This window comes from Lutra lutra, chromosome 10 (genome assembly GCF_902655055.1).
Source record: "Lutra lutra chromosome 10, mLutLut1.2, whole genome shotgun sequence".
Lineage (NCBI taxonomy): Eukaryota > Metazoa > Chordata > Mammalia > Carnivora > Mustelidae > Lutra > Lutra lutra.
The window spans coordinates 108,438,346-108,464,620 of record NC_062287.1 but is presented as its reverse complement, the minus strand read 5'-3'; the positions used below and the strand labels follow the sequence as shown (position 1 = coordinate 108,464,620).

General features: G+C 46.9%; 1 protein-coding gene across 2 annotated transcripts in view; it reads right to left on the bottom strand.

The window, feature by feature from the left end:
- Positions 1-26,275, bottom strand: part of PACS1 (phosphofurin acidic cluster sorting protein 1) — a 144,577-nt gene that overhangs the window by 8,130 nt on the left and 110,172 nt on the right. The window contains exons 3-19 of one of the 2 annotated variants that reach the window (XM_047691524.1): positions 22,611-22,700; positions 21,340-21,465; positions 17,106-17,250; positions 16,739-16,830; positions 16,563-16,643; positions 13,525-13,584; positions 12,517-12,677; positions 12,063-12,156; positions 6,916-6,996; positions 5,453-5,568; positions 5,147-5,282; positions 3,833-3,937; positions 3,009-3,115; positions 2,130-2,284; positions 1,883-1,993; positions 1,010-1,112; positions 530-572 (exon numbers count right to left, since the gene is read on the bottom strand). In XM_047691524.1, the coding sequence (XP_047547480.1) occupies positions 530-572; positions 1,010-1,112; positions 1,883-1,993; positions 2,130-2,284; positions 3,009-3,115; positions 3,833-3,937; positions 5,147-5,282; positions 5,453-5,568; positions 6,916-6,996; positions 12,063-12,156; positions 12,517-12,677; positions 13,525-13,584; positions 16,563-16,643; positions 16,739-16,830; positions 17,106-17,250; positions 21,340-21,465; positions 22,611-22,700 (1,806 nt within the window). The remainder of the gene's footprint in view (positions 1-529; positions 573-1,009; positions 1,113-1,882; positions 1,994-2,129; positions 2,285-3,008; positions 3,116-3,832; positions 3,938-5,146; positions 5,283-5,452; positions 5,569-6,915; positions 6,997-12,062; positions 12,157-12,516; positions 12,678-13,524; positions 13,585-16,562; positions 16,644-16,738; positions 16,831-17,105; positions 17,251-21,339; positions 21,466-22,610; positions 22,701-26,275) is intronic. The other variant, XM_047691525.1, reaches the window with a different exon arrangement.

Here is a 26,275-nt window from a genome sequence, read left to right as displayed (position 1 = left end):
CCCTGGAGCCTGCAGAGCTATGCTCTGGACGTCATGCCCCAGGCCAAGGCACCAGGTTCAGGGCTTGGTGTAATAAAAAGTAGATACCAGTGATGATCTGGGGACAGCCCATGATTCGGGAAAGGAGAACACTGAAAGGAGCACTCAGTGCATATCCTAGCCCTGGGTTTCTCCACCTGGGCACTACTGACATTGAGGCCAGATCAGTCTGTCATAGGGGCTGTCCTAAGCACTCTGGGAAGTTTAGCAGCACCCCTGCTCCCTAACCACTAGATGCCAGTAGAACCCCAACTTCAGCTGTGACAACCAAAAACGTCTGCAGACATTGCCAGACCTTTCCTGGGGGCAAAACCGCTTCTGGATGAGAACCACTGTCTAGATGAATCTTGTGTGTGTGTGTGTGTGTGTGTGTGTGTGTGTGTGTGCGCGCGCGCGCGCGCGCGCACACGCGCGCGCACATGAGGGCACTGAGGGACATGAAGGCCAGGAGAACGGGTGTGGTACAGAGGAGCGGGGAGTCAGTACTCACACCAATGAAGGGGATAAACTTCTGATAGGAGTCTTCATCAGGGCTGTTGGGAGACAAAGGGAAGCCTTACAGTTAGTGGATCATACTGCATGGAGAGCTGGGGATACAAGCTTTTCATATTTTATTGTGGTGTCAAGGGGAGTCCAGACACTACATGACAAGTTCCATCGCATCTCAGGATGGCACGAGGAGCCACAGATGGAGGCAAAAAACCCAGTTCTGCATGCTACGCCACGCGTGAATGCCAGCACCCAGGATGGGCTTCTCTTATACCGAGGGGGTATCCATTTGGGTGGGGAGGCCCAGGTTAGGGAGGGGAGCGCCTGGATGGGAGGTAGTCAAAACCCCGTCTCTTTTGCTCTTGGCTGCCTACGAAGGGAAATGGGTGGGGAGATGGGAAATATAGAAAAGCGAAGAAAACTCAAGATTTATCTAGCCCACCCACCCTATTTCTAAGAAATCCCCTGAAGTCAAACTTACAACTTATGTCTGCAGGTCAGCATGGCCTCAGCCACAGGGAGCTGGTGCGTCACCCCCGCCCCGTTGACATACTGCATGACCCGACCTACCACGTCCAGTTGCTCTGGAGGAAAGACAAGAAGATAACTACCAACTTATTTTAGCAGGCAAACCTGAAAACCCTCTTAAAGAGACCCTTCTGGAGACCCATCAGAAGACCCTAGCAGTTGCAGTAGAGAAAGGGTTCTAAGGGTCCTCTGGCTTTGAATATAAGAAATGATGAACCACAGAGCTGCTCTCCCATCCGACCTCTGCATTTCCTCAGTTCTGCTCTTTCTCAGGCTGATCATGCTCCCACATCACGTCTGTTTTGCTCAAACCCCATCTCGTAATCTAGAGGAACCTCTCCACTCCAACTCTCTGCCCATCACTTCCTTTAAGGTCTGGTGATGCATTTACTGCTCCTCAGCCTTGCAGAGTTCAAGCTCACGCTAAGCCCTGCCACTCCTACTCTGTATTTCAGACAAAAGACAAGGTCAGCACAGTGTTCCTCGCTTATCAACAGATTGCTTAATAACTACCCTCTGCTTCTTATATTTGAGTTCTACCACTAGAGATGTCCTCCTCACCACCTCCTCATGCCTGTCCTCATTTCTAGATGTACAGGAGCAGAGCAGAAAGCAGAGACTAAAAATATCCAGAGTGAAGACGCGCTGCCCATAATGGGCCTCCCCCTAACAAATATTTGCTGATAAAATAAACATGCAAGGGACTGGGGGTGGCAGAGGCACAGGGAGGAAGAGAAGCATGCCCCTGCGGCCTTCTCTCTGGCCAAGACTGGCTCTCCGTGGACCAGGTGGCATCCTGCCTCAGCCCCTTGCAGAGGGCCATTACCTGACACGGGGGGCTCCGAGCGACTGAAGAGATCTCTCCAGCCAGAATCCAGGAAGGTACTGCTGTATCTGCTGTCAACTGAGCCCAAGTATTTGGCGACAGGGTGAGAACCTGGGAGATGGAAACCAGAGAAGGCAAACTGGTTAAGGGGCAGAATGATGGCCTGGCCTTCGGTCTCCCTAACTGTCCCTTCGTAGGGCCCAGCCCCAACATGCTGCTTCAGGAATGAAATCTGCCCCATCTTTACCGAGGGGAATGATGAGAAAGCGCATGTAGCCGAGCCAGTCAGAGGTCTTGCTGGCCAGCGACTTGACAAAGAACCGGAGGATGGAGCTCAGGTAGCTCTGGCCTCCCACGGCTGCCACCTTCACTGGTCTCGGCATGGACGAGTTGCAGTTGCAGCTGGGGAGCAAGGGAAGAGTCACAACCACATCCGGGAGGTTCACCAGCGTCCTGCTCGGAGGAGGGGCCCAAGCTCTGACTTTACTTGATCTCAACAACCCACAGGGAAAAAATTAGCCAGTAAACAACATAATTCCCAGAGAAGGCATAAACCACAGTGCTTCTGCAATTAGAAGAGAAATCTAGGATCAAAGAGGGCAGGTAATCATCTAGAAGAAAGAATTAGCTTAGGCTAATGGGAGGCAATTTGGCAGTGCTGCCAGGAGTCAGCTGTGGGCATGAGTCCAGACAAGTGGAAGGCCCGAAGTTCTCGTTCCCATTGGCAGGGACTCCTGGCCCCTCTGGGGAGGTCCTGACGAGGGAAAGCCCTGACTCTGGATGCCACATGGCACAGCACAGTTAGAGGGTTAAGAGTAAAATGCCTTTGCAAAACCCTGGTTCTCTCTTCCTGATCTTCTTCATCCTGGGTTTAAGAAGACGATGTGGCAGGTCAAGGAGAGTCCAGGTGGGGAGGCAAGGAGAGCAGGAAAATGGCATTTTCACATTCTGACCTCTGGGACCAGCAGAGACATCAGAGCACCATTGCCTGCCATTGCCCAACCACACAGTGACCAAGGAGTTTTGGTCTGATGAGGCCAGGCAGTCCTGTCACTGCTTAGAAGTCAGGGTGGGAGGATGAGGTCAGAGGGAACCCCAAAGGGCAGGAGATAAGTAGAACCCTTACTAGCGCTGGATACGGGTGAGCAGGGCGGACAGCACGGCCTGGACCTCTGCGGTGGAACAGGTGCACACGACAGGCTTCCGTTGGTCCTGGAGCAGTTCTGCCACATACTGGGGGGCAGGGGGGGAAAGGGCAGGGACACAGGTGAGGTCACGCAGCAGGGACAACAGCTCCCCCACAGGCACCAAGAGAGCAAGGCCCAGCTAGAGGTGCAGGGCCCCAGCTTCTGTCCTTCAGACCAGAGCTAGGCCGAGAAGGTCAGGGTTCCGGCTGCCAGTGACGAGAAGGTGGGGCTAGAGCCCATGCAGACATGCTAACCAGGCAACGTGGGAAGGCTAAGGAATCTTTAGATTCCAATGCTGTCTCTGTAGGGTATGTTCCAGGAGGCAGGGCTGTTAGGAAAGAGGGATTTTGGCACCAGGATCTAACTGGGTGGACAGCAGTGACTGGGAGCCCAAGCAGATTGGCTCTGCCTCTTCTGAACTGCCTTCATAGGACCCAGGGGCCACCTCGGGCACGTTACAGCACTTCGTACCTCTCAAGATACCATTATCTGCTATGCTGACAGGAAAACCACACATAACCACCCTGGAAGGAAGGTAGGATCAGTTGCTTTTCTACAGATGACGAAACTGAGGTACAGAAAATAAGGGACGTGAGATCCCACAGGCCAGAATGTGACAGAAGTAGGACAGGATCCCAGAGCTATAGGCTGAATTCAGGGAAGAGAGGCCTGAGACATGGGGGTCACTTTCCTTCTTCTCCATGTCCTGCCTCTGGCTCCCCGGAGCCCCTCCTCCCCAGCCCTGCCATCTGTAATGCTTTACCTGGCCCTGCCAGTCAGCAGTGTTGACAAGGATGACATTCTCTGGGAGGGCTGCATCTGATATCAGGATCTGATTCAGCTGGTCATATACCACCTTTCTTGGGATCTGTAGGGACAGAAGTGCCTGTCAGGCATCCCAGGCAGTCCAAGGGCAGGGAAGGGAGCACTGGGGTAGAAGATCTCTGGAGCAAGGGCATTCAGAGAAAACATACTAGGAATTTCTGGAGGAGACCCAGTATCCCACTGGTCAGAGCAAAACGGAAAGGAGGAGGATAAAGAGTGAGCAGAGTCCTTAAGGAACACGCACTCGGATACCAGGAACAAAGCCACAGCAGCTGTCCTGACAGAGGGAGAAGCGCAGTGAGCCTCCCTGAAGGGTAACAACACATAATGAAGTATAGGGAGAGGAGGGGGAGGTGACAGTTAGCAGGTGCTCCCAGAAATGAAAACGAGGGCAGTGGGGAGAGAACCAAGGAGAACAGCAGTGAGTGCTGTGTGGGGAGCCCCACTGTCGCAGGGAACAAAAGGTACTTTAGGAACAGTGACTAGCAAGAAGGACGACACCTCGCCCCAGGCACAGTCTATTCTGGTCTCCAGCTCACTTTCAGCTACGTGACAGCATCGAACTCGGGAAGCCACATTGACACAAACTCTCCTCTCACTGATATTTATCAGGTAAATGAACAGGCTTGCTGTTCTCTAGAGGAGGAGGAGCTGTGTGAGCTAAGTCAGTTCAGAAAGGCTCCTTCCCCGAGCCTCCAGCATCACTGGCCTTCAGGAAGAGGACGGAATTCCCGAGGCCCAGTCTCTTCTGCTTCTCTTCCAGCCTACTCTTAGGTCTCTCAATCAAAGTATTTTAATATTGTTGATTTGTGACCTTGAAGTCACAATCACTGGCCCACAGTAGTGTTAAAGTTATCTGAGCCCAGGTGGGAGACATCTAGTGGGATTTTGACGGCTGCTGTCCTCTAGAACGACTGGTTCACCACACGGTCTCCAGACTGATGTCTGATGGGGGCAGAGGCGGCAGAGCAAACAAGGTGTGGAAATGCCACTTGGTGATGCAGGCTGTGACGAAGCTGGTGTCTCCTGCTCCCCACTCTGCTCCCCAAAGAGCAGCTCCCAAGCCAATCCCACACGAGGAGTGGCACACGGTAGACTTCTCTGATAGAGATCTATCTTCAAGACTTTTACTCAGGGCACTTCAAAGTATTCCTCCTTTTTTCTCTACCTAACCACCCCAGGAAGACGACAAAACAGAAGCCAAGGGCTGAGGACGCTCAAAGAGTCCCGGCCTGGAGGGGTGAGGGGGTACCTGTGTGCTGTGGCCCAGGTCGGGCGACCGCTCGCTGTCAGAGCTGTTGGTCCTCTCGCTCAGGGGCTTGGAGAGCTGCCGCTCCTTCAGGGGTGTGCTCCTCTTCTGCCGCGGTGTGAGCACCCCATCCATTCTGCTGCCGGAGACGGGGGAAGGAGGTAGTTAGTAGCCTTCATAATCCAAGGCCACGGCTAGTCCCACTCTTCCCTAGGCCAGGAGCCTCTGCTAAGCATGGTCACAGCCCGGCACTATTTGACTGGTTTAATTCTACCCCCTGTTTTAGGATTTTCTTCTCATCTTGAGTACCTGGGGGAAGCAGAACCTTGGAGATCTGTTTTGCTGGATTTCATGGGAGTTTTGACCTTCTCTGGCACAGCCAGACTCGTGCTCACATCTCCAAACATGTCCTGGTCAGTGATTTCCTGCCATGGAAGAAAGGAAACAGCAAGGGTTACTTCCCTGTCAGTGACCACCCAGGAGCCTCATGGGTCTTGACAGGGCCCATCACCATGACAGGGAGAGTCGGTCTCTCGGTCTTTTTTCCTTGGAAGCACAGGATTCTATAGCTCCTATCTCACCAGAGGAGGAAGACTTCTGTTTAACTTAACTGAGCGCACCCACTGTGCTGGGGACTGTCTCTTGCTAGTCAATCTGCATTTATGAACTATGTGTCAACGCACAAACCCGGAATGACGATCTGGCTTCTTTAGGTAAGAAGGAGAATTTTAACCAGGAAGTGAAAGGACTGGAACTTCATTTCGGAAATGGCCACTCTGCAGCATGAACCACAGTTGGGCAAGAGTGGAAGCTGGGTTTTCGGATTTCTGGTGAACTATAAAGTGCAAGTGGGAAGTTTTAGATTACCCTGCATCAGACCTAGCATTGGGTTATACACCAGATCTTCAAGGCACCATCATTTATCTAGGAAACCTAAGTCTGAACTTATTCTTCCTTGGATTCCATTCAACTACCGGGTCTCACTGTGAGGCTAATGCATAGTCTAGCCCCAGACGGTATTGGTAAGGTTGTCTGCTCCCTCCCGCCCTGTGTCCGCGTCCAGTCCCACTGGGTGAACTTCTGCATATTCTGAGAGGCCCGGTTTCGATGTCCCTCTCTAGTCGGAATCACTCTGTCCTTCCCTCGGCCTCCACAGAGCCTCTGCACAGGTGTGCACAGCGTGGCTTTCCTCGTGGAGGGTGGCATCTTGATGGCAGACACCATGATGTTCTCACCTTTGCATCTCATTGCTCAGCACGTGTAGCCGTCCAGTAAACGCGTGTGGGGTTAATGTCTAAACTGGGCACCCCCGGCAATTCATTCCGTTTCTCTAGGGCTTGGCCTGCCCTCCTGGGCAGCTCTCGTCTCTTAGGGGAAAAACTTGACCAATAATCACTTGGAAATTTAACGTGTAGGCTGCCTGCTCACTCTAAGAGCAACACTGGAGGAATGGTTTTTGAGAGGAAGATACCGGTGGTCATCTCTCAGAAGTAAATAAGGGTGACAGAGAGTGAGAGGTTATCTGAATTAGCATTTAATCAGATCGAGTTAAAGAACAGAACGGGGACATTTTTGGTTTGCTAATTTGGGGAATGACCTGGTCTCCAGGGTAGGTTACATTTCATGGGTAAGGATTCTAGGAAGAAAGAGAACACAGGACATTCACAAGTCCACAGATATAGGCAAAGATCCTAGGGTAGTCCTGAAGGTCTTTTGGTTTTATTTCTAAAGGTATAAAAACTATGTTAAATGGGGGATTGAGCCACACATACCAGAGTGTCTGTTTCAGTCAAGCTGTCATCTTGGTTTTTAATCCAAGCAGATTTGACTTTTTCTAGAGCAGCCAATTCCATCTGCAAAAATTATAATAATTAGTCATCACCAATCCAAGTAACTACCATTCTAACTGGTTTTCTAGGTCCCTGAGAAGTTTAAAATACTCCCACTTAATATGAAGACCTCATAAAATCTTTGGAATTTTCATCTTATAAGGAGCATGTTTTTGTGAAAACTAAGTATCAGAAGGGTCAGTTATTTTTGTAATCATTAAATTACACAGTGAGATGCAGAACCCAGCAGTTCTGACTCTCACAAGACGTCACAGAAAACAGAAGCTCGGATCCACAGGGTCTCTGACTCTGGATGCAGTAAATGCCCTTGTCCAGGAGGGACATTTGGGGCCTCTTCTGCTGGTCAGAAGTTGCTGAGAAGAAAGGAGAATCTTACAGTTCAGGTCTTTGACTTTGAGACTAAAGACATCCGTGGCAGCCAAATTTATTTTGCTTGGTAGAAACATCTAGAAAATCTTCAAAAAAATTAATATACTAAGCAAAAAGACACCCAATGCCAAGCCATTTAGGTGTGAATGAATTCTCCCTTTTCCCCCAAGTCTTACTAGCATTTCTAATAAACATTAAAAATTTACTTCATAAATACTCATACATAAAACTAGATTTTTCATATTTGCTAATACTGTTTCTGGCTGTACAGACATCAATGTCAAAGTCATGAGAATTTGAGGATTGTGGGTCTTAGAGGTAGGGAAGGTATTGGCCTTAGTTGAATCTCTTCGGAAACCAGAGAGTCAGGAAAGATCAAAGATATCCTACTTCATCCCAATTACTCAAAGTCCCTCTTCTGAGTAAATTATAAATAGTACTGAGAAACAGGGGGCATGTAAGTTCAAGGGGTCACTTGGCAAACTAATGAATAAGCAGGCCCATGTTTTCTCCACCTCAGCCCCGGTGACACATTGGCCCAGATCCTTCTTCACTGTGGAGGATGTCATCCTGTATGCCGCAGGATGTTAAACAGCATCCCAACCTCTCCTCACTGGATGCCAACAGCAGCACCACCCTTGCCAGGTCTGATCATCAAAATGTCTCTAGTCACTGCCAGAGCTGAATGTTCCTTGGAAGGAGGCAAAAATCACCCCTGGTAGAGAGCCACTGTCCAAAACCATCTGCGAGATCAACCCAACACACTTTATCTGACTGTGACCCCAGGTCTGGAGTTGCTTTGCCTACGATTACACAGCTAGCTCACTGCACATTATCTATGTGAATAACCAATGCCAACAGAGTCCAGAATTCTGAAAAAGTCCTGGTCAGATTTGAGACTGAAGATGGGGACGCTCAGGTGGCTCAGTCAATTAAGTGTCCAATTCTTGATTTTGGCTCAGGTCAGGATCCTAGGGTCGTGAGACGGAGCCCTGCATGGAGCTCTGTGCTCAGTGGCGGGGGGGGGGGGTGTTCTGCTTGATAGTCTCTCCCTCCCTCCATGCCACCTTCCCCCCATCATAGATGCGCTCTCTCTCAAATAAATAAATCTTTTTTTTTTAAAGATTTTATTTATTTGACACATGCAGAGAGAGAGATCACAAGTAGGCAGAGAGGTAGGCAGAGAGAGAAGAGGAAGCAGGCTCCCAGCTGAGCAGAGACCCTGATGCGGAGCTCGATCCCAGGACCCTGGGATCATGACCTGAGCCGAAGGCAGAGGCTTGAACCCACTGAGCCACCCAGGCGCCCCTCTCAAATAAATAAATCTTAAAAAAAAAAAAAAAAAGACTGAAGATGATTTCACTCCATTTTGTATCTCAATATGACAAATGAGTTAAATACATTCAAAGAGAATGAACTGGGGCATTAATATCATTTTGCTGGAGGGCTTTAAAGAACACATCCTGTTATTAAGCCTTCTGACAGGTACAGAATTGTTTCTGTGGTAAAGCTGCAACAACTTTCACTTGGGTTGGCATTAGAGGGAACCTGCTGGCTATTTCCTGACTCTTCTAGATGTTCCAAACAATCCCATTAGAAGCTAACTCCCAATTCTCCAAATTTCTACTTCTATAAATACGAAGGGCTTTTCTCACCCCAGAGCCCCGGACCACCAGCTGTGCCGTAGCTGCGTCTAACTGTGTAGTACTGGAGGCAGATGCCAGCAGCCCAAGGCACTGCGCCCGTGGGGTGATGCTGGCTGCTGCAGGAGGGGGACATGCTCCTGTGGAGATGGGGGGAGCAGAGTGGGATGGTATTTTAGGCTATCAATTTTATGAAGTACTAATCTCGAACACCATCATCAACAGTGCAATGGAAATAACAACTTCTAGCAGCAGGTAGTCTTGGCTGAAAGGCTACATCTCTTGACCTCCCTAACTGAAGCACTGTCAGCACCGACTATTATCAGCTTGGAAAACCAAATTATGTTGCTACTGTGGGCTCCCAGTCTTGGGAAAATTCAACAACTATACTAATTTTTTAAAAAATTATTTAAGAGAGAGAGAGAACAAGCATGCTCGAGTGAGCAAAGGCAGGGGCAGAGGGAGAGGGAGAAAATCCCAAGCAGACTCCACACTGAGTGTGGAGCTCCATGTGGGGCTCGATCTTACGACCTTGAGATCGTGACCTGAGCTGAAAGCTTAACTGACAGAGCCACCCAGATGCCCCAACTGTAATAATTTATATCAGCAGAAATACCTTCTGGTTCTAGTGATAAACTGAATCTTCTGAAATTTCGGGAACGAAAAAGATGATTAAGAAAAATAACTATGTAACAACACTAGGAAGTCAGAGAGAGAGGATAAAAGTCGGGTTGCATATGCACACCTGCCCACGTATGCACGATCTCAGTGTTCCTCCCCTAATACACTGGGAAGTTCTCTGTAAAAGCACGGCTCACTCTGTTATTCCCGAAGGGCCTTTCATACTAAAGGATTCCAAAATTCCACATCCACATTGAAACATATGGGCCTCTTCAAAATAGAAATATCACAGAGAATCAGCAAAGCAAGTCTGAAATCTGGCCAGCAGAATGAGGATTTGAAGGACTCATGACAAAGACAGCTAGATCCCAAGAGTTTCAGGAGAGCAGAACTGAAACGGTTCTAACTGATGGTAGGGAGAAGAGCCACGGCAGCTTCCGTTCACCGCACGCTCGCCAAGTAGTAAATCCAACCACCCATCAACCCGCTGCCACACTGGAGGACTGAGCCGCATTCTCTCATCATATCTGCGCTCTGCGCGTTGCCTTACAAGGCATGTGCTTTTAACAAGTACTTTGTAGATGAAGAAATGAAGGCCTGACAACGGCCCCAGATCACACAGTCAGTAGAATGATGGAGTCGAGATTCAAACTCAGAAGTTTGCCTCCAGAGCACATACTCTGAACCCAGTCCCACTTTGCCCAGATGAATGTTCTGCGTAGACAGGGATCCGTAGGCCATTATAGATTTAAGACTGATACTCAGTTGTCCTAACTTTGAGCTAACTGGGCTGCTGGGCCAACTCTAATGCACCTGGAGACTCAGAACATCAGTGGTTTCCCCTTTAAATCATGTTAGTCATGTAACTGAGACTAAAGCAGAACCTGCAGACACGTTCTATCAACCCAGAAATACCTTCATTAGTATAAAATAATCTATCAATTTAATAATAACAATCCCTAGCATTTACCGAGCATTCATTACTAGTCAGTGTTACGCTCAGTGTTTTGGGGCATTATATCAGTTAAAAATTTAATTGCATTTTGTTATGTACTCCTTGTTCCACTCTCCTAGGACACTATGAAACAGCTCTCCTTCGGCCTGGTCCCAGGTTCCTCTCTAGGAGTCAACCCTTGTATTTATAGTTAAGATGGAATCTGGCTGTAGGGGCCAGTGATCTATGCGGACACTGACAATTCAGCAGGGCCATTCAGCAGGACCCCCCACCCCACCTCCCAAGAAAGAGTAGCTAAAAGCCACGTAAACAGCAAGGTAAGGCCTCACACAGAGTGCAGGGTCTGTAAGTGGCATGCCAGAGGCTTCTCTGCTGGAGGGATTCTGCTTGTCGACCACAGTTTTCCACCGCACATTTCCTCCCTAATGCCACCTGGGGCCACTGTCCTAGGGCCAGACAGTGCCCGCAGTGCCTTACCAGGAAGAAGGAGGTGGGAGGCAGCCCCACCTGGTGGCAGCAAGTAGTAAGGCAGCCCATGAGCTGACCCACGAGCAGCCCCAGGGTCTGCAGACACTGGGGACAGGCGGCAGCCTTTCCATAGTCACAGGGCTTTTCAGAGGATGGAGGGCCTCACATGCCTCACATGCCTCACATGTCTCACACAGCATTTCCTCACAATTCATACCTATTTTCAAGGTGAGCTCTGTACGCCCTCTCTTAGAGCGGGAAGAACAGGAGGACTTAAAGGATTCAGTTTCTCTGATCTACAGAAAAGACACTGCGCTTGCAACAGCAAACCATAAACTGCACTAAAACCATGCACATCTGCTTCCTTTAGTTGTAAACGAGGGGAGGAACAGCTCCCCAGGGCCTGACACAGATACAGCATCAACCCAGGCTCCAACCTCTGATCCATGGCCATAGGGAGAGCCTTCCCAAGCAGGGACAGAGCATGGTCCAGGATGACGCTGGGCTCTTGGGTACTACAGGAGAGAGCAACTCTTTCTTCTCGGTCACCAGGCAAAATGGAAACCTGCCCGTCAAACTCGTAATTCTTTGCAAGTACTGCCCGCGTCTCTGAATAAAGCCTATGTGGCATCTCTGAGTAGACCCTGTGGGCTTCCTGCCCCTTCGCATTCATTCTCTACCTGGAAAGCACAATTACTTACCACCGAGGATGCCATACTCCCAGCAACCATGTGACGCATGTTGAGGGAGAAATTTAATACTATGTGTTCTGGGAGGGAAGGCTCCTTCTTGTGGCAGGAACTGACCAAAAAGGACACCCAAATAGCCACAGCAATGCCCATGAGAACCAAGCTCCCAGCGAGGACTCCAGTCAGGATACCCGAGGTTGAAACAAAATGAGACCCCGCTCTTTCAGCATCACAAGGTGAGCTAGGAGCACAGTGCCCAGAGTGTGAAGCCCCAACACTCCCCGGCCCCTCTCCCCGACCCCCATAGCCATTGGTCTTGCTCACAGGGCTGGTGGTGTCTTTGCCGAGGCTGCCCTTGCTGTTGAGGCTGCCAATCTCCGTCTGTGAGCTGGACTGCGACATCCCCTCAAAGAAGGGCCTGCGGCAAAGAAGCACAGCCAGGGTCAGTGGTCGCCAGTGCCCAGGGCAGCAGCTCGTGAGAGCTGGGTCGTGACGGTGTGCACGAAAGGCTGACAACCCGGGCTTCAAGGATGCCTGTGAGGAAGGACATGGCAGCGGGTGGCCCAGCAGGGCCTGGAACAAAGGACTCGAGATTATCAGGACTTTTGTCAGCTAGAGGCAAAAACAGTGATCTCTATCTGGACAGCTGGAGGTTCCACAAGGGTGAGAAGCCAAGATACCCCGGTAATGGAGGGGACGGGAGGGAGGGCGTCTAGGAGGTCGCTCTGGCTCAGAGAGACGCAGGGAGACAATCTGGTGGAGGAGGTTTGGGCCTCACTTGAGCTTGGGCTTCGGAGTACTAAGGATGCTCTCGGTCTCCTCCATTTCGGGGCCACTGTCGCTGGGATTATACATCTCCAGACTATCATACAGTTCGTCCAAGTCCTCTTCCACCTCTCGTATCTGCTCTCGGGATACATGTTCCAGCCCAAAACCTACCTGTGGGGGAAAAAGATCTTTGAGTTTGGGGTTACGTCTGTTAACAGCTATGGTAGATGGGCAACTCTTTCCTCCTGGACGGGTACCAACTGGTTTCCTTAACTCGTCCTCCTTAAGGGACAGGCCATAGCTTCACACTAATCGGGGTAACCTTGGTGTCCTCTCTGTGACCCAGTCCTGAGAGCGGGGATGTGGTGAGACCACCTTTCCTTTTCAGTGTCTCCCTACCACTCCATGCCACGGGCCTGGCACAAGGAAGAAATGCGGAAGTGCTAAAGGACCTCTGCCAGAGAACAGGTGCGAGAGAACCCAGAAGACTGTGACCCCGTGCAGGCTGGTCTTGTTCTCCTGAGGAGCCCACAGAAGGACAAAGAAACCTCTGAACAATCTTCCTCTCCGTCTCTTCTCCAGCGCACTGAGAAGCCAAGCCTACGAAAACTGGCACCAGGCTGGTCAGAGCCCAGGGAGGACACTGCTTCTCTATCCGTGACCGATTCTTGGTTACTTAATGGCCGACCGTTGAGGACACTCCTACCTCACAGGTCGTTGTGCACCATGATCCCCCTCTGACAGGAGGGAAAACCAAACAACAACCAGACGTTACGAATGCCCCATGCCAGAAGGGTGGTGTTAGCCAACAGCCGAGTATAACCACGCTACCCCTCCCTGCCGGTACCGTGAATCCTTTCTTTCTCTTTTTACGTAGCTTAAAGCCCTTCTTTAGCTATTCTCTTATTTGGGGGTCCTGTAGTCCCGACTCCCAGAGACAGGAAAAATGCACCCCAGGAACGAGGGTGAAACTCAGGGAATTCTACTCACCATCAACCTCGGGAGTAAGGGGTCGTACCTCATCTGAAACTTTAAACCGCTTCAGGAGGGCCACAAACTTCTGCTTGATGTTAGGTTGCTGTGGGAACAAATGGCACAGAAGTTCTCAACAACACCCACCCATGCACGACGACCAGTTTAAGCCAACGGAGTGATCCAGAGCCCACCCTTTCCTTTGCAAAGCACTGCGGGAAGACATGAAGATGGGAAAACAGCTTCTATCCTCTGGCATGTAAAACCCCCCAGGGAAGCAGGCACGCGCATGGTTAACGCAGAGCCGTCCCCAGGGCTGTGGGCATTGAGTGTGGGCACCTCCCACACACCTCCAAGTCCTCCCTTTCTCCAGTCCTTCAGATACGTGGTGCTGCTTGATGATTTCCGCCTGCATACACACAGGCACCTCAAACCCAGCATTCCCAAGAATTTATCACCTTCTCCCCGTGTTCCCTTCCTGGGTACCATTATCACCAACCCCCGATCACAGGAATCTGAACCCAGATTGTCTCCCCTCCCCTTTCTCCTCAGAGCCCCGTGTTCACCAACCCCGACTCTCTTCTTCATCTGTAATACCACTGCTGTCCTTCGGGCCCTTCTTCCCACAGCTCTGTGGGATCACTGCAATGGCCTTCAACCACCATGCCCACAGCCTCACACTCCCAACTAGTTTCCAGTCTTGTTCTCTCTGGAGTCCACAGTGATCATTACAAATGCAAACCTCATAATGCTACTCCCCGAATTAGAGGTCTTCACTGGACCCCAGTGCCCAGGGAAGAAAGCTGTGGCATTAAGCATGGGTCTGTCTGAGGACTGCCCTGCCTGTCCCTAGCCCCACCTCACCACTGAACACCTCCCATGTCTATTCAAGTGGAAACTGCTGATAGTTCTGTAAAGAATGGCATGCTGCAGTACTCCTGGGAGTCTTTATATATGGTATCTTCTGCCCTGACTGCACATTCTCTCCCAATCCACTTGGGTGAAGTTTTATTTATCCTTAGAAACCCATCTCTTGGCATCTAGTCTGTGAGGCTCTCTTGGCACTCCTGCCCGGAGTTGGCCACTTTCCCCTGGGCACCATCGCTGTCCCTTACACTAAGCTCTATCTTCTAGCACCTACTCTACTGTGTTGTAGCAGCTAGTTTAGATGCTGTCTGTGTTCAGATATCGTGATCTCCTTGATGGCACGGACTAGGCCTTTCTTGTCTCTATGTCTCTAACTCCAGGCGCAATGACTGGTCCTAAGTACTTCTGCCTGACAGACTTGCCATCTGGGGATGGAAGAGACTAACTTGCGAGTAAGACTGAGCCAGGCCTTAAAAAAAAAGCAGGGTTTCCAAAGGTAGAAAGGGTATCCACAGCAGAGAAAAAACTCAGCAAATCAATTAGTGTATCTAGAACAAAGTATTCTTGGTAGGGAGAGAAGAATGCATGTGTACAAAAGGAGACAGAAACTAAAGAACCATTCCAAGTCTTTGGTAATCTGACTGGAGAGAGCCTGCAGCTAAAAAAACAAAAAACAAAAACAAAAAACAAAGACCAACCTTTGAAGAAGAAGATATTAATGGGAGCACTGAACTCTGGTCATATAATAGGGTAAAGTGATGGTTCATCCGAGACCACAGGGAAAGGTGACTTATAAAGCTCCAGCAGGCCTCTCCACGGTAACCGAGCCGGAGAAAGAAGAATTTAACGGAAGAAGCTACAACACAAAGGGATCCTCCAACCTCTCCCCATTCCAAGTACAACAGCATAAGATGTCTGAGGCCCTGGGGACATGCCCTACCCAGGCCATTTTGGAGTGCCAAGCAAGGAATAGATACCTGAGGACAACAAAACAGTTCTCACGCTCTCTAGTCATTCATTATTTAATGGGGGAAATCAAGGCCACAGTCTTGAGGACTTTAAGGCCAGTAATGCCTAAGGAGGCAAGGAGAGAGGACAGTGTGGTTTCACCGTGAATGCCAGGCTCAGAGGCAACACATCTGGAAGGTCTGGTCTATATTTATTTCATTCCTGCGGGTGATGGAAATCTCTGCTTTTGGGGTCCCTAGGCTAGTTCTACTCTAGACAATCAGGATATGCGAAGAAAAAATGAAACTGAGTTTCTAGCACTTTTGACTCTCCCACACTTTAGCACAGGAGCTCCAGAATCAAAGTTAACCTAGACCGAGAAAACAGACTCTGAACTATAGAGAACAAACTGATGGTTACCAGAGGGAGGTGGGCAGGGGGATGGGTGAAACAGGAGAAGGGGATTAAGACTGCACATATCACGATGAGCACGGAGTCATGTACAGAACTGCTGAATCACTATATTACACACCTGAAACTAATGTAACACTGTAGGTTAACCATACTGCAATTAAAATTAAATTAAATTAAATTACATTTAATTTAAAAAGAAAAAAAAAAAAAGAATACCAAAAAAACAACCCCAAAGTTAACCTAGAAATCCAGGTATTAAGTGTCTTAGTCCAGGATTCTAATTTCACCAAAAATAGTGACTCCTGAGGACATCTTATGTAGGAGACGCAATTCAAAGGCATTTGGCTTCTAAGACTATGGATCCATTAAGGCAGGAATGATACCCAATGTAATTAGACCTTACCAAACCCAGTTCTAAGCACTAGCCTGTTATTTCTGGGTTAAAATGATTAAAAACGGTGATAGCCCTAGAAAAGACTGTGTCTGTCTATGTGGTAGGCAGGACGTAATTTGAAGTAGTCACCTGGAGAGGGGATGAGGGGTGCCCGAGGCATTCTGCTTCTTGAGGAAGCATTACCTGTTGCAAAGTCTAAAACAAGGTTTCTCAACCTATTTTCTATCCCGAGATAACCTGAAAAATATAACACACTCCTATAAGTAACACTGCTTCTCTACAATAGTGACTCTTAATTACATGGTGGTGCTCGTGGAGGGGATAAAGGGGTGTATCAGAACCTCCAGAACCTTCATGTGCAGATTTTTAAAAAGACCCCAGGAAGTTTCAATACACCACTCCCCTCCTACCTTCAAATTAAAAATCTCAGCTAAAACATTCCCCGGACCTTTGAGGCTCACCCTTGTGATGGCAGAGGTCGAGGTTAGTTTCCTCCGCGTCTTCTTTACTTTCCGTAGATCTTCATCTTCATAGAACAGGTCCTAAGGGGGTAGGTGGATGGAATGAAGTTGGGAAATCCCAGGGGGGTCTGGAATTATTTCTCAGATGCTTCATGTGAGGGGTTGTGGAAAGTTACCTGCCCATGCAATGGATCATCACTGCCTTCCTGCTCTGATGAAAAACTCTCTTCCTCTTCCTCAGAATAATTGTCAATATCAGGAGAACGATCTGGAAAGAGACACCTTAGTAAGACAACCTTGCGATCTGAAGATCTGGCCTAAGAAAGTTTGGTTGGCTGCAGTCATGGCTCCTGTCAGGTGGAAATATAGCTGGGGTAGAGGAGAGAGCCACAGCCATGGTAGGTCACATTTTATTCTCAGGGATCTCTAAACTTTTTCATAGAAACGTTTTAGGCCTGTCTTGTTCAGCTTTCCCAGGATGGGGAGCCGATGATGGGCTTGTTCTTGACCCACAGGGCTCTCCCGATACTACATACATCTTACCAGACAGCTTGGACTTGATTCCTTCATGGTCAATGGGCTGGCTGGACAGAGAGTAGATCTTTATTTCCGCCACAGGCACGGAGACGTCCTTCACGTTGCTGTGCAGGCCGAGCACTAGGGCACCCTCACTAGGGTGCTGCATCACCTGAGGCCACAGGGCAGCAATGCAAATGCCTTACTAAGGGAGGTGAGTCGTCCATTTTCATAAATCCAAGTGGATGTGCAAGCCAATGGGAATGGATTGTGCTGATACATTTTCTTTCTCACTACCTTTCAAATCCAAGGTTACTGTTCTCCTCTTACCTTCAAGGTCTTACTTGAATTGTCAGCCTGGTCAGGCCCTGTGCTTAAAAACAAAGATCAAGACTCAAGACTAAAATGATGGCTAATCTCTAGGACTACATTTTAGTGTTAGTCCTTGACAGAGAACTAGTTCTCCTGGCTGGCTGGGGCCAGCCTGCAGACCGTAGTTACCTATGTCTGGCAATGGGGAAAAGGACCTACAGGACCTGAGAAAACGGAAGGGCTTGACACAGGTGGGGAATTGTGGTGTCCATAATACTTCACTCCCTACAGTCCCTCATACTGATTCAAAGCCCAAAGAGGAAAGACAGATGGGCTGGGACTGTCTCACATATTCTATTTATTAAGGTCACAAAAATTTCCTATTCAACATACTAAAGTAGATGTAAGTTAAAACTGATCTGTGGGCCAGCCGCGTGGGGGCTGGGCATGTGGCAGCCGCTGAGTTCTGCACGGGGGGAAAGCCTCCTGGCACCAGCCACATGGGGAATGGGAAGCCACCAGATTCTCCAGACAGGACTGTGATGGATGTCAACTATTTCAGGTGGCCAGATTTGAGGAGCAAGCTAATGCTTTTCAGGAGCAGGAAATCAATAGAAAATCCCTGCTGACATGTTGACAGGACTTCAGTTAAATGGGGCCTGCTCTGAAAATCTACAAGTATCATGTAACACCTCTGCAGACAAAGCATTTAAAGAACAACTCCTCGTAGTATAGTCAAACTGGGCTATTAGACCTCAAAAAATACATAATGACATAATTTCCTTTCCTGTGATGGAACTCTGCAAACATAATACATACACGTGTATATGTAAAGAATTTCAGTCAAATGAAATGCCATCCTACTGGATAGATGAGGCAATCCATCGGCTGACCGGAACTCAGCCAGGAGGAGCACGGATACCTTGTGGACAGGACGGTTTTCCTGTGGAGCTTGTCAAATAGAGTGATCTTTGACGTGACTGAACACCCCTCCCCACTAAAGGGATTTTCTTCACAGACTGCTTTCCCAAAATCCTTGAAAAAGGACTGAACTGAATGATCTTTTGGTTACAGATGTAGGGAGATTACAAACAAGAAAACTTGGGGAAGAGGAGAGGAGAGAGATGGCAGTCTTCCTTGAATTCCTCTGCTTCTGAGAGCTTGTGTTACTTGGGTGGAAATGACAACATCCCTTTTCACAGAGGCTCCTTCACTTGACCTTATTAAGGCTTTGCTGGGATGCACTGTGATGTGTGAGGTGAACGTGCGTCATGGCCCCCGCCAAAGCAGAACCTCTGGAAACAGAAACTCTGCTGTGTTTGGGGGATATCCATCCATATTCAGCTTCTTTCACAGGGGGTAATGAATGGATTTTCTGCAGAGGTGTACTTCTAGATTGGCTTTTTATTTCCATAGAAGGAAGTGTTTTTTCCCTTTACGGTTGCTATCTATACGAATTTGTTTCTGAAGGAATATGCAGGAAGTTATAGATCAGAAAGCCTTGTTACTGTATTCTATACATATATATACAGAATACACACATGCACATACACAAATATGCCTTCATGATGGTGTAATTTTTTTTAAGGTTTTTTTTTTTTTTTTTTTTTTTGACAGAGATCACAAGTAGGCAGAGAGGCAGGCAGAGGGGGGGGGGAAGCAGGCTTCCCCCCAAGCAGAGAGCCGGATGCAGAGCTCGATCCCAGGACCCTGAGATCAAGACTGAGCCGAAGGCAGAGGCTTAATCCACTGAGCCACCCAGGTGCCCCTAAGATTTTATTTTTAAGTGCTCTCTACACCCAATGTAGGGTGTGAATATATAACCCCAAGGCTAAGTATTGCAGGCTCCACCAACTGAATTAGCCAGGTGCCACAATGTGTAATTTTTAAAAACCGCTCTCATGCTTTGTTTGATTCTTGATTTGAGTACTTGTTTTTAAGAACTTGAAACGGTGGGCTTGCTACATACATATCTGTTCAAAAAGATATTTGTTTGAATTCCCAGTATCAATGCCTTGTTGAATTGGTGCTTTATAGTCACAATAAAGCATTGCTTCAGCTTAAAAACATAATAAAAAGTAAAACTGATTTGGGACCCCTTTTTTCTTTCCCTTTTTCAGGGTTGAGAGGATTCACGTGGCACACAAGGGAGCTATACAAATGAGCAAACACACTGAGGATAATGGAAGCCTGCTTTCATTCTGTTGGAGGGAATTAGAGCTGTGGAAAGGGGAAAGGCTACAATAAACCCAATGCTGTTGGGTTGGAATTAATTGGAACTTGAGCTCATGATCAGATAGACAGACACAGACAGGGAAACAGGCACGATGCATGTATGTACGTATGTATGAGGGCATATACACATATGGAGATATATTTTCTAGCTCTGTTGAGAGGGAGTAGAAGTAATGACACCCTAACTGGGAAAATGAATACTTCTGGTACCCACATGTTGGTTTCTAAATACCATTCTCCACTGAAAGGAACCAGGACCCTTCAGAGAATCAGTTCATTCCAAGGCTGGGTCGGGAAAAGTACAAGATGATATTTTGTACCAGAAAGTAAAGAAATATATAAAGAATGGTGGGACATATAAAAAGAAAGATATAGGAACCAGCTTGGAGGGGCTCTCACTGGCCAAATCTGAGATAATCTGAGCATGAAAATAACTAATGACAGTTACATATTAAACCCCACTGAATTAAACAGGAATCCATAGGTCCATAATTAATACAAAAAATGAACCAATCAATAAATGGTGAAGAAGAGAAAGCTCTGTCTTACAACAGAAAGCAAACTCATAATATAGCAGGAATGACGGGATTATAAAGTCACTGTCTGGCAAGCATCAAAATAATAATTGAATCAGGCAAGAATCATGAGTAGATGCTAAATTTAGTTGGTGAACATATGAGGAGAGAAAAGGTTGCTACATAAACATCTCAAAACATCTGCCTATGAAGTATTTTTTCATTGGTAAATACAAAAAATGTATTAATTTGGATTGGAAATGCTGACAGACATCATTTTAATCAAGGAAGAGAAGCTAACCTCACCAGAAATGGAACAAATCGACGTGTGGCACTGCCCATCGTGCACTGGGAAGATCACAGCATTACTTCTGTGGTAATTCTGCCAAAAATGTCAGAAGACATCCGACAAACCCAAACTGAGGAATATTCTCTAAGGTAACCAGCCTGTATTCTTTCTTTCTTTCTTTCTTTCTTTTTTTGCCTGTACTCTTAAAAAAAGTCAAGGGAATGAAAGACAAGGGAAATCTGAGGGACTGTTGAAAATTGAAGACCAAAAAGGCACGACAACTAAATGAACACGTAATCCTAGATTAAATTCTGTGCCTGTAAAGGACATTACTGAGCCACCTGGCGCAGTGTGAATGGGGACTGCGGGCTGGACGGTGATCCTGTACCAGTGTTAACGTGCTCATCTTTAGGGTGGGCATGGTGCTGAGCACACAGGAGAGTATTCTTATTTTTAGGAAATTAATTGTTTCTCGGCCTTTTGGCTAAGATCAAGTGTAGGAAATTAACACACTGCAGTATTAACATGTAATAGGGCATCGTGTCTGCAACTTACTCTCAGTGGTTCAGAGAATATGCAGGAATGTTTATACAGGGAGAGGAAAATAAGGCAAATGTGGTTAAGACGTTAGCACTGAAGAATGCAAGGGAAGGGTGTATGGGAGTTCTTTATACTATTCTTACAACTTTTCTGTAAGTTTGAATTTTCTTTTAAACTGAAAGAAAAACATTCTGTGGGGGAGAAAGTACCTCCTGAGGTATATCCTGAATTTCCACTAAAAGAACTGACTTATAAAATAAAATAGAACACAGAGGCAGTAGGTTGGGAAGATCGTTTGCTGAGCTCAATGGCTGGGCCTACTGTCTCTCTTGGGCTCTCCGACTTAAGGGCTGGAGATGGTTCCTCTTACCTCTGCCATGTTGATGAGTCCCACAGCCAGGGTCTTATAGCCCAAGATGGTCCGGTTCTTGTAGCGCTTTCTCCTTTGCAACATGATCTGTAGCTTGTTGGCATCTCGCTTCAGGAAATGAGGATACTGCCAAGTACAAAAGAGTCAAACACTGTTAATAAATAACTGGGTCTTGGGGCACCTGTGTGGCTCAGTCGGTTGAGTGCCTGTCTGCCTTTGGCTCAGGTCACCATCCCAAGGTTCTGGGATCAAGTCCAACATCTGGCTCCCTGCTCTGTGGGAGCCTGCTTCTCCCTCTCCTTCTTTCTCTGCCCCTCCCCCTGCTTGTGCTCTCTCTCTCAAATAAATAAATAAAATCTTAAAAAAAAAAAAAAAGCAACTGGGTCCTTGGTGGGTTCTGGTCCTGCTGGAGGATACACAGCATAACTTTACTGGGCGTCACTGTCTCCTGGCTTTACAAGGCTGGGAGCAGGGGTGAATGAACCACTATTAAGGTGCTGCTCAGGGTCTGGTTCTGCTCGGTGCCTGACTTCCGCTCTGCAGCTCTACAGTACACACGTATTCAGAAAACTGCCTCCCGGTGGCTTAGTCAACTAAGCGTCTGCCTTTGGCTCAGTTCATGATCCTGGGACCCTGGCATTGAGCCCTTTGTTGGCTCCCTGCTCAGAGGGGAGTCAGCTTGTCCCTCTCCTGGTCCCTCCACCCCACCTGCTCCCCAGCTCGTGCTTTCTCTCTCACTCTTTCTCCAATAAATACAATCTCAAAAAGAAAAGAAAAGAAGAGAAAAGAAAAGAGAAGAAAATTGCCTCTTTCCTTGCCATGTGACCAAGCGTTTCTCCATGTGCTTCAATTTGGGCTCCTGGGATTACAATGAGAGAGAGACATACTAAAAAGGGATAAGGAGAAGGGAAGAACTGAGATTACAACATGGGGGCAGAGTGAGACTGAAAGGGAAAAATTCAGCTGGGGTGTGGACTGCAGATTACCAGGGAGAGGTAAGGGGGCTGAGGGCAGGGTGAGAAAGGATGGGTAGGCTAACAGCCTTATCCAAGGAAAAGGAAAAGAACTTGGGTCTCAGCATCCTCACTGTGGCTGGCTAAGCCATTGCTTTGGCCCTCTAGGCTTGCTATAGCCTAGCAATAGGCATCAATTCATTGGATGACTTTAATTCATTGTGCTATGGCTGCTCTCGGATAAAACAGTCTCCAGATTAAACGACTATTTAGGGACTAGACTGGACATTAGTGACCTAAGATTGAGTAGATTCTCACCTGGAGGGAGAAGGTTAATTGGAGTTCTGTTTCCACCAGTCCACTAGCTGGAAGGATGATTTCATTGGAGCGAAGAATCCTTTTTGAACCCTGAAAACCAAGAAAAAATAGGCCCAATGTGTATCATCAAAAAATCACACCAAAAGAAATACTAAGTTTGCAAACAACTTCTAAACTCTGTAACTATTCTTACCAAATACGTCCTTGGTTTTTGTTAGACGCATCAAAATCAAGCCACATCATAGGTATGATTTACAGGTTATTATGTTGTGTGTTCATGAAAGGTTTTCACATAAAAGTGAGTAATTTTTGCACACAGAGCTCTCCTGAAGAAGAGCCAGGCAGGTAGCAGTACCCTCCCCATGCTCAACTCTGCCTCCCTTCTTCTTTTCAAATTGACACTTCACCTGTACAGTCTTGTCTTTGGGCCTTTATTTTCACATGCTTTCCCCCCCACCCTTCTTGGATGCTAATTCATGGTTCTACACATACCTAAGACACTCATTTTTCAGGTCTCAGTTTAATTTTTTCCCAGGAACCTTTCCTTTTAGCCCTACCCCTTCTAACCTAACAAGAGGCTAGCTATCCTAGCATTTTTAGCTCTAAAAATAAAGTTGGGCCAAACTATTCCAAAAGTGTAAAAAGAGACCAGTAGGAGGGCCTAAGGAATGCCAGTAAGTTTGTATAAATTAATTTTTCCAAAAAAATTATTTAAACACAGTGAAATGCCCAGATCTCCAGTACATGGATCAATGAGCTGATAAATGCATTTACCTGTGTAACAAGCAACAACTGCCTCAGGACATCTATCATTTCCATTGCTTCAGGAAAACTCTTGTGATCCTTCCCGAACAATTCTACACTGCCCTTTCTGGTAAGCACTGTTCTGATTTCTTTCAGCATAGGTTAGTTTTGCCAATTCTAAAATTCCATACACATGGTCATATGGTACGCACTATTTTAGCTGGGTTTCTTTAAACATCATCTTTTAAGGTTCACATAGGGTGTCGCATCTATTAGTAGTTCATTCCTTTTTACGGCCAAGTGGAATCCCATTCTATGAATACACCACACTTTGTCCATTCTACTGTTGTTGAACATTCGCACTTCGGTCGTTTCTAGTTTTTGGCTATTATGGCTAACACTGCCATTCTTGTTACAAGTCTGTATAAAAAAGTATGTTTTACTTTTTCTTGGGCAAACACCTAGCAGAGGAATTGCTGGGTCTCAGGGTAGATGTATGTTTAATTTTATGAGAAAGTGCCAGACCAATTTCCAAAGTGTTGGTACGATTCCCACCCCCAGCAGCAGTGTATGAGAGCTCCAGTGACTCCGTGTCTTCGCTGGCACTTGGTACGACCAGGCTTCGGTTCATGGATTCTAGTGGGGACATACAGTGGAATATCGCTATGGTTGCGATTTGCATTTCCCTGATGACTACTACTGTTAAGCACATTCCCATTTGTTTACTGATCATTTGTATACTGCCATTTATGAGGTGCCTGGTCAAATATTTTCATCCAGGTTTGTTTTACTTGTTTTTGAGTTGTAAGAGTTTTTTATTTTTATATATATACAAGTCACTTGTCAGATATATGTATGGTAAATATTTTCTTGCCTACTTTTTTTTTTTTAAAGATTTTATTTATTTAATTGACAGAGAGATAGAGATCACAAGTAGGCAGAGGCAGGCAGAGGGAGAGAGAGAAGCAGGCTCTCTGCCAAGCAGGGAGCCCGATGCGGGGCTCGATCCCAGGACTCAGAGATCATGACCTGAGCCGAAGGCAGAGGCTTTAACCACTGAGCCACCCAGGCGCCCCACCTACTTATTTTCTTAATGGTATCTTTTGATGAAGTATTTAATTGTGATCAAGTGTACTTTATTACTTTTTTATGGTTAATGCATTCTGGGTCCTAGCTAAGACATCTCCGCCTACTTTAAGATTCTGAAATTACTCTGCTAACTTCGGTTACTCTGCTAACTGTGTTGGAGCAGATATTCTCCTGTTTCCCTTTAAAAATTTTGTAATTTTAGGGGCTCCTGGGTGGCCCAGTGGGTTAAAGCCTCTGCCTTTGGCCAGATCACAATCCCAAGCCCCACATCGGGCTCTCTGCTCGGCGGGGAGCCTGCTTCCCTTCCTCTCTCTCTGCCTGCCTCTCTGCCTACTTGTGATCTCTGTCAAATAAATAAATAAAATCTTTAAAAAAATTTTAAAAATTTATAATCTTAGTGTTTTCTTGTGGTAGTTATTATTTTTAATTTAATTTTTTTTCAGTGTTCCAAAATTCATTGTTTATGTACCACACCCAGTATTCCATGCAATACGTGCCTTCCGTAATACCCACATATATTTTAGGTTTTGTATCCATTTCTAATTTTTGTTTTTACAAAATGCAATTTTTATTTAATGCAGGAAGGAAAATCTAAATATAACAGTTTGCAATGTTTTTGTAACAAGTATAGTGTACCATACCAATAAATATAATAAAGGAAATTCTGCCTCACCTGTTAGATAACACTTTTCGTAGTAACCACTATTACAAACAACAATCTTGACAAAATTTTCACCTGACTTTATTGATTTGATTTTTAAAAATCTCTGTAAAATGAATCTCAGAAATGTTGAAAGAATTCAAAATGTGGTTGATATATAGCAGTGGTTCCAACCAGAGGTAGGAAACATTTGGCAATATTTAGAGATATTTTGGGTGGTTGTAACTGGTGTGTGTGTGTGTGTGTGTGTGTGCGTGTAAAGTATTTCTAGAGGGCAGAGGCCAGGTTGTTGCTGACCATCCTATGGTGCACAAACAGACCCCATGTCTAGTGCCACTGAGAAACCCTCTAGCTGAAACCTCATCTCCACTGAAGACATGGCTTCTTGGGTAACTCTCTCAAATGGTGGCCGTTTTTCTCCCATAAGAGAAGGGGACTTCTCTTTTTTTTTAGTATATGTGCTGCCAAAGCAAGCACGAGAAGGGGACTTCTCTTATGGGCACACCGCTGGACCGGAGATGGGGAAGGTGTCCTCCTTGTTTTCATCACCAGCTCTAGAACATTCTCCCTTCCATCTCTCTAAAAATCCTATTCTGGATTGATGCTCTCAGTTCATATTACTCTCTATTCCCTGCTGTTGCTGGGATCTTTACCTGTAGTCATTCCTGCTCACTTCCTGATTTTAGCTCCTCATTTACTATTCTTCTCCCCAGTAGTACACCAGCCATAACTCTCTGTGGTTTCAATATATGCTCTTTCCTACATCTTGGCTGCATCAATCCCCTAATCTCTCTTTTCCGATGATCTTGTCCTCACACTTGTTTTAGCTACTCACCCAAATGTTCTTTCTCCAGATCTTACCATTACCAGTAATTACAACCAATACCCAATCTCAGTTTCATGCTCCCCACTCTCTGATTACCACCTATCTTTTCAGCTCATTTTCTCTGGTTTGTCAACAACAATAATCATTTAGACCCACCAGGGCCTACAATCAAGGATGCTTCCATTGTTTCAATTTTCCCCAGGGCCCTGTTGTCTATCTTTCCTCCTTACCCAGCTTAAATGCCATAGGCAATCTGTATAAACATGTTCTCGCACACACCCTTAACTCCTGTGCTCTGCTGCTAGTCTGCCATATTCACTTGGTAAAAATTACAACCCTATTTAA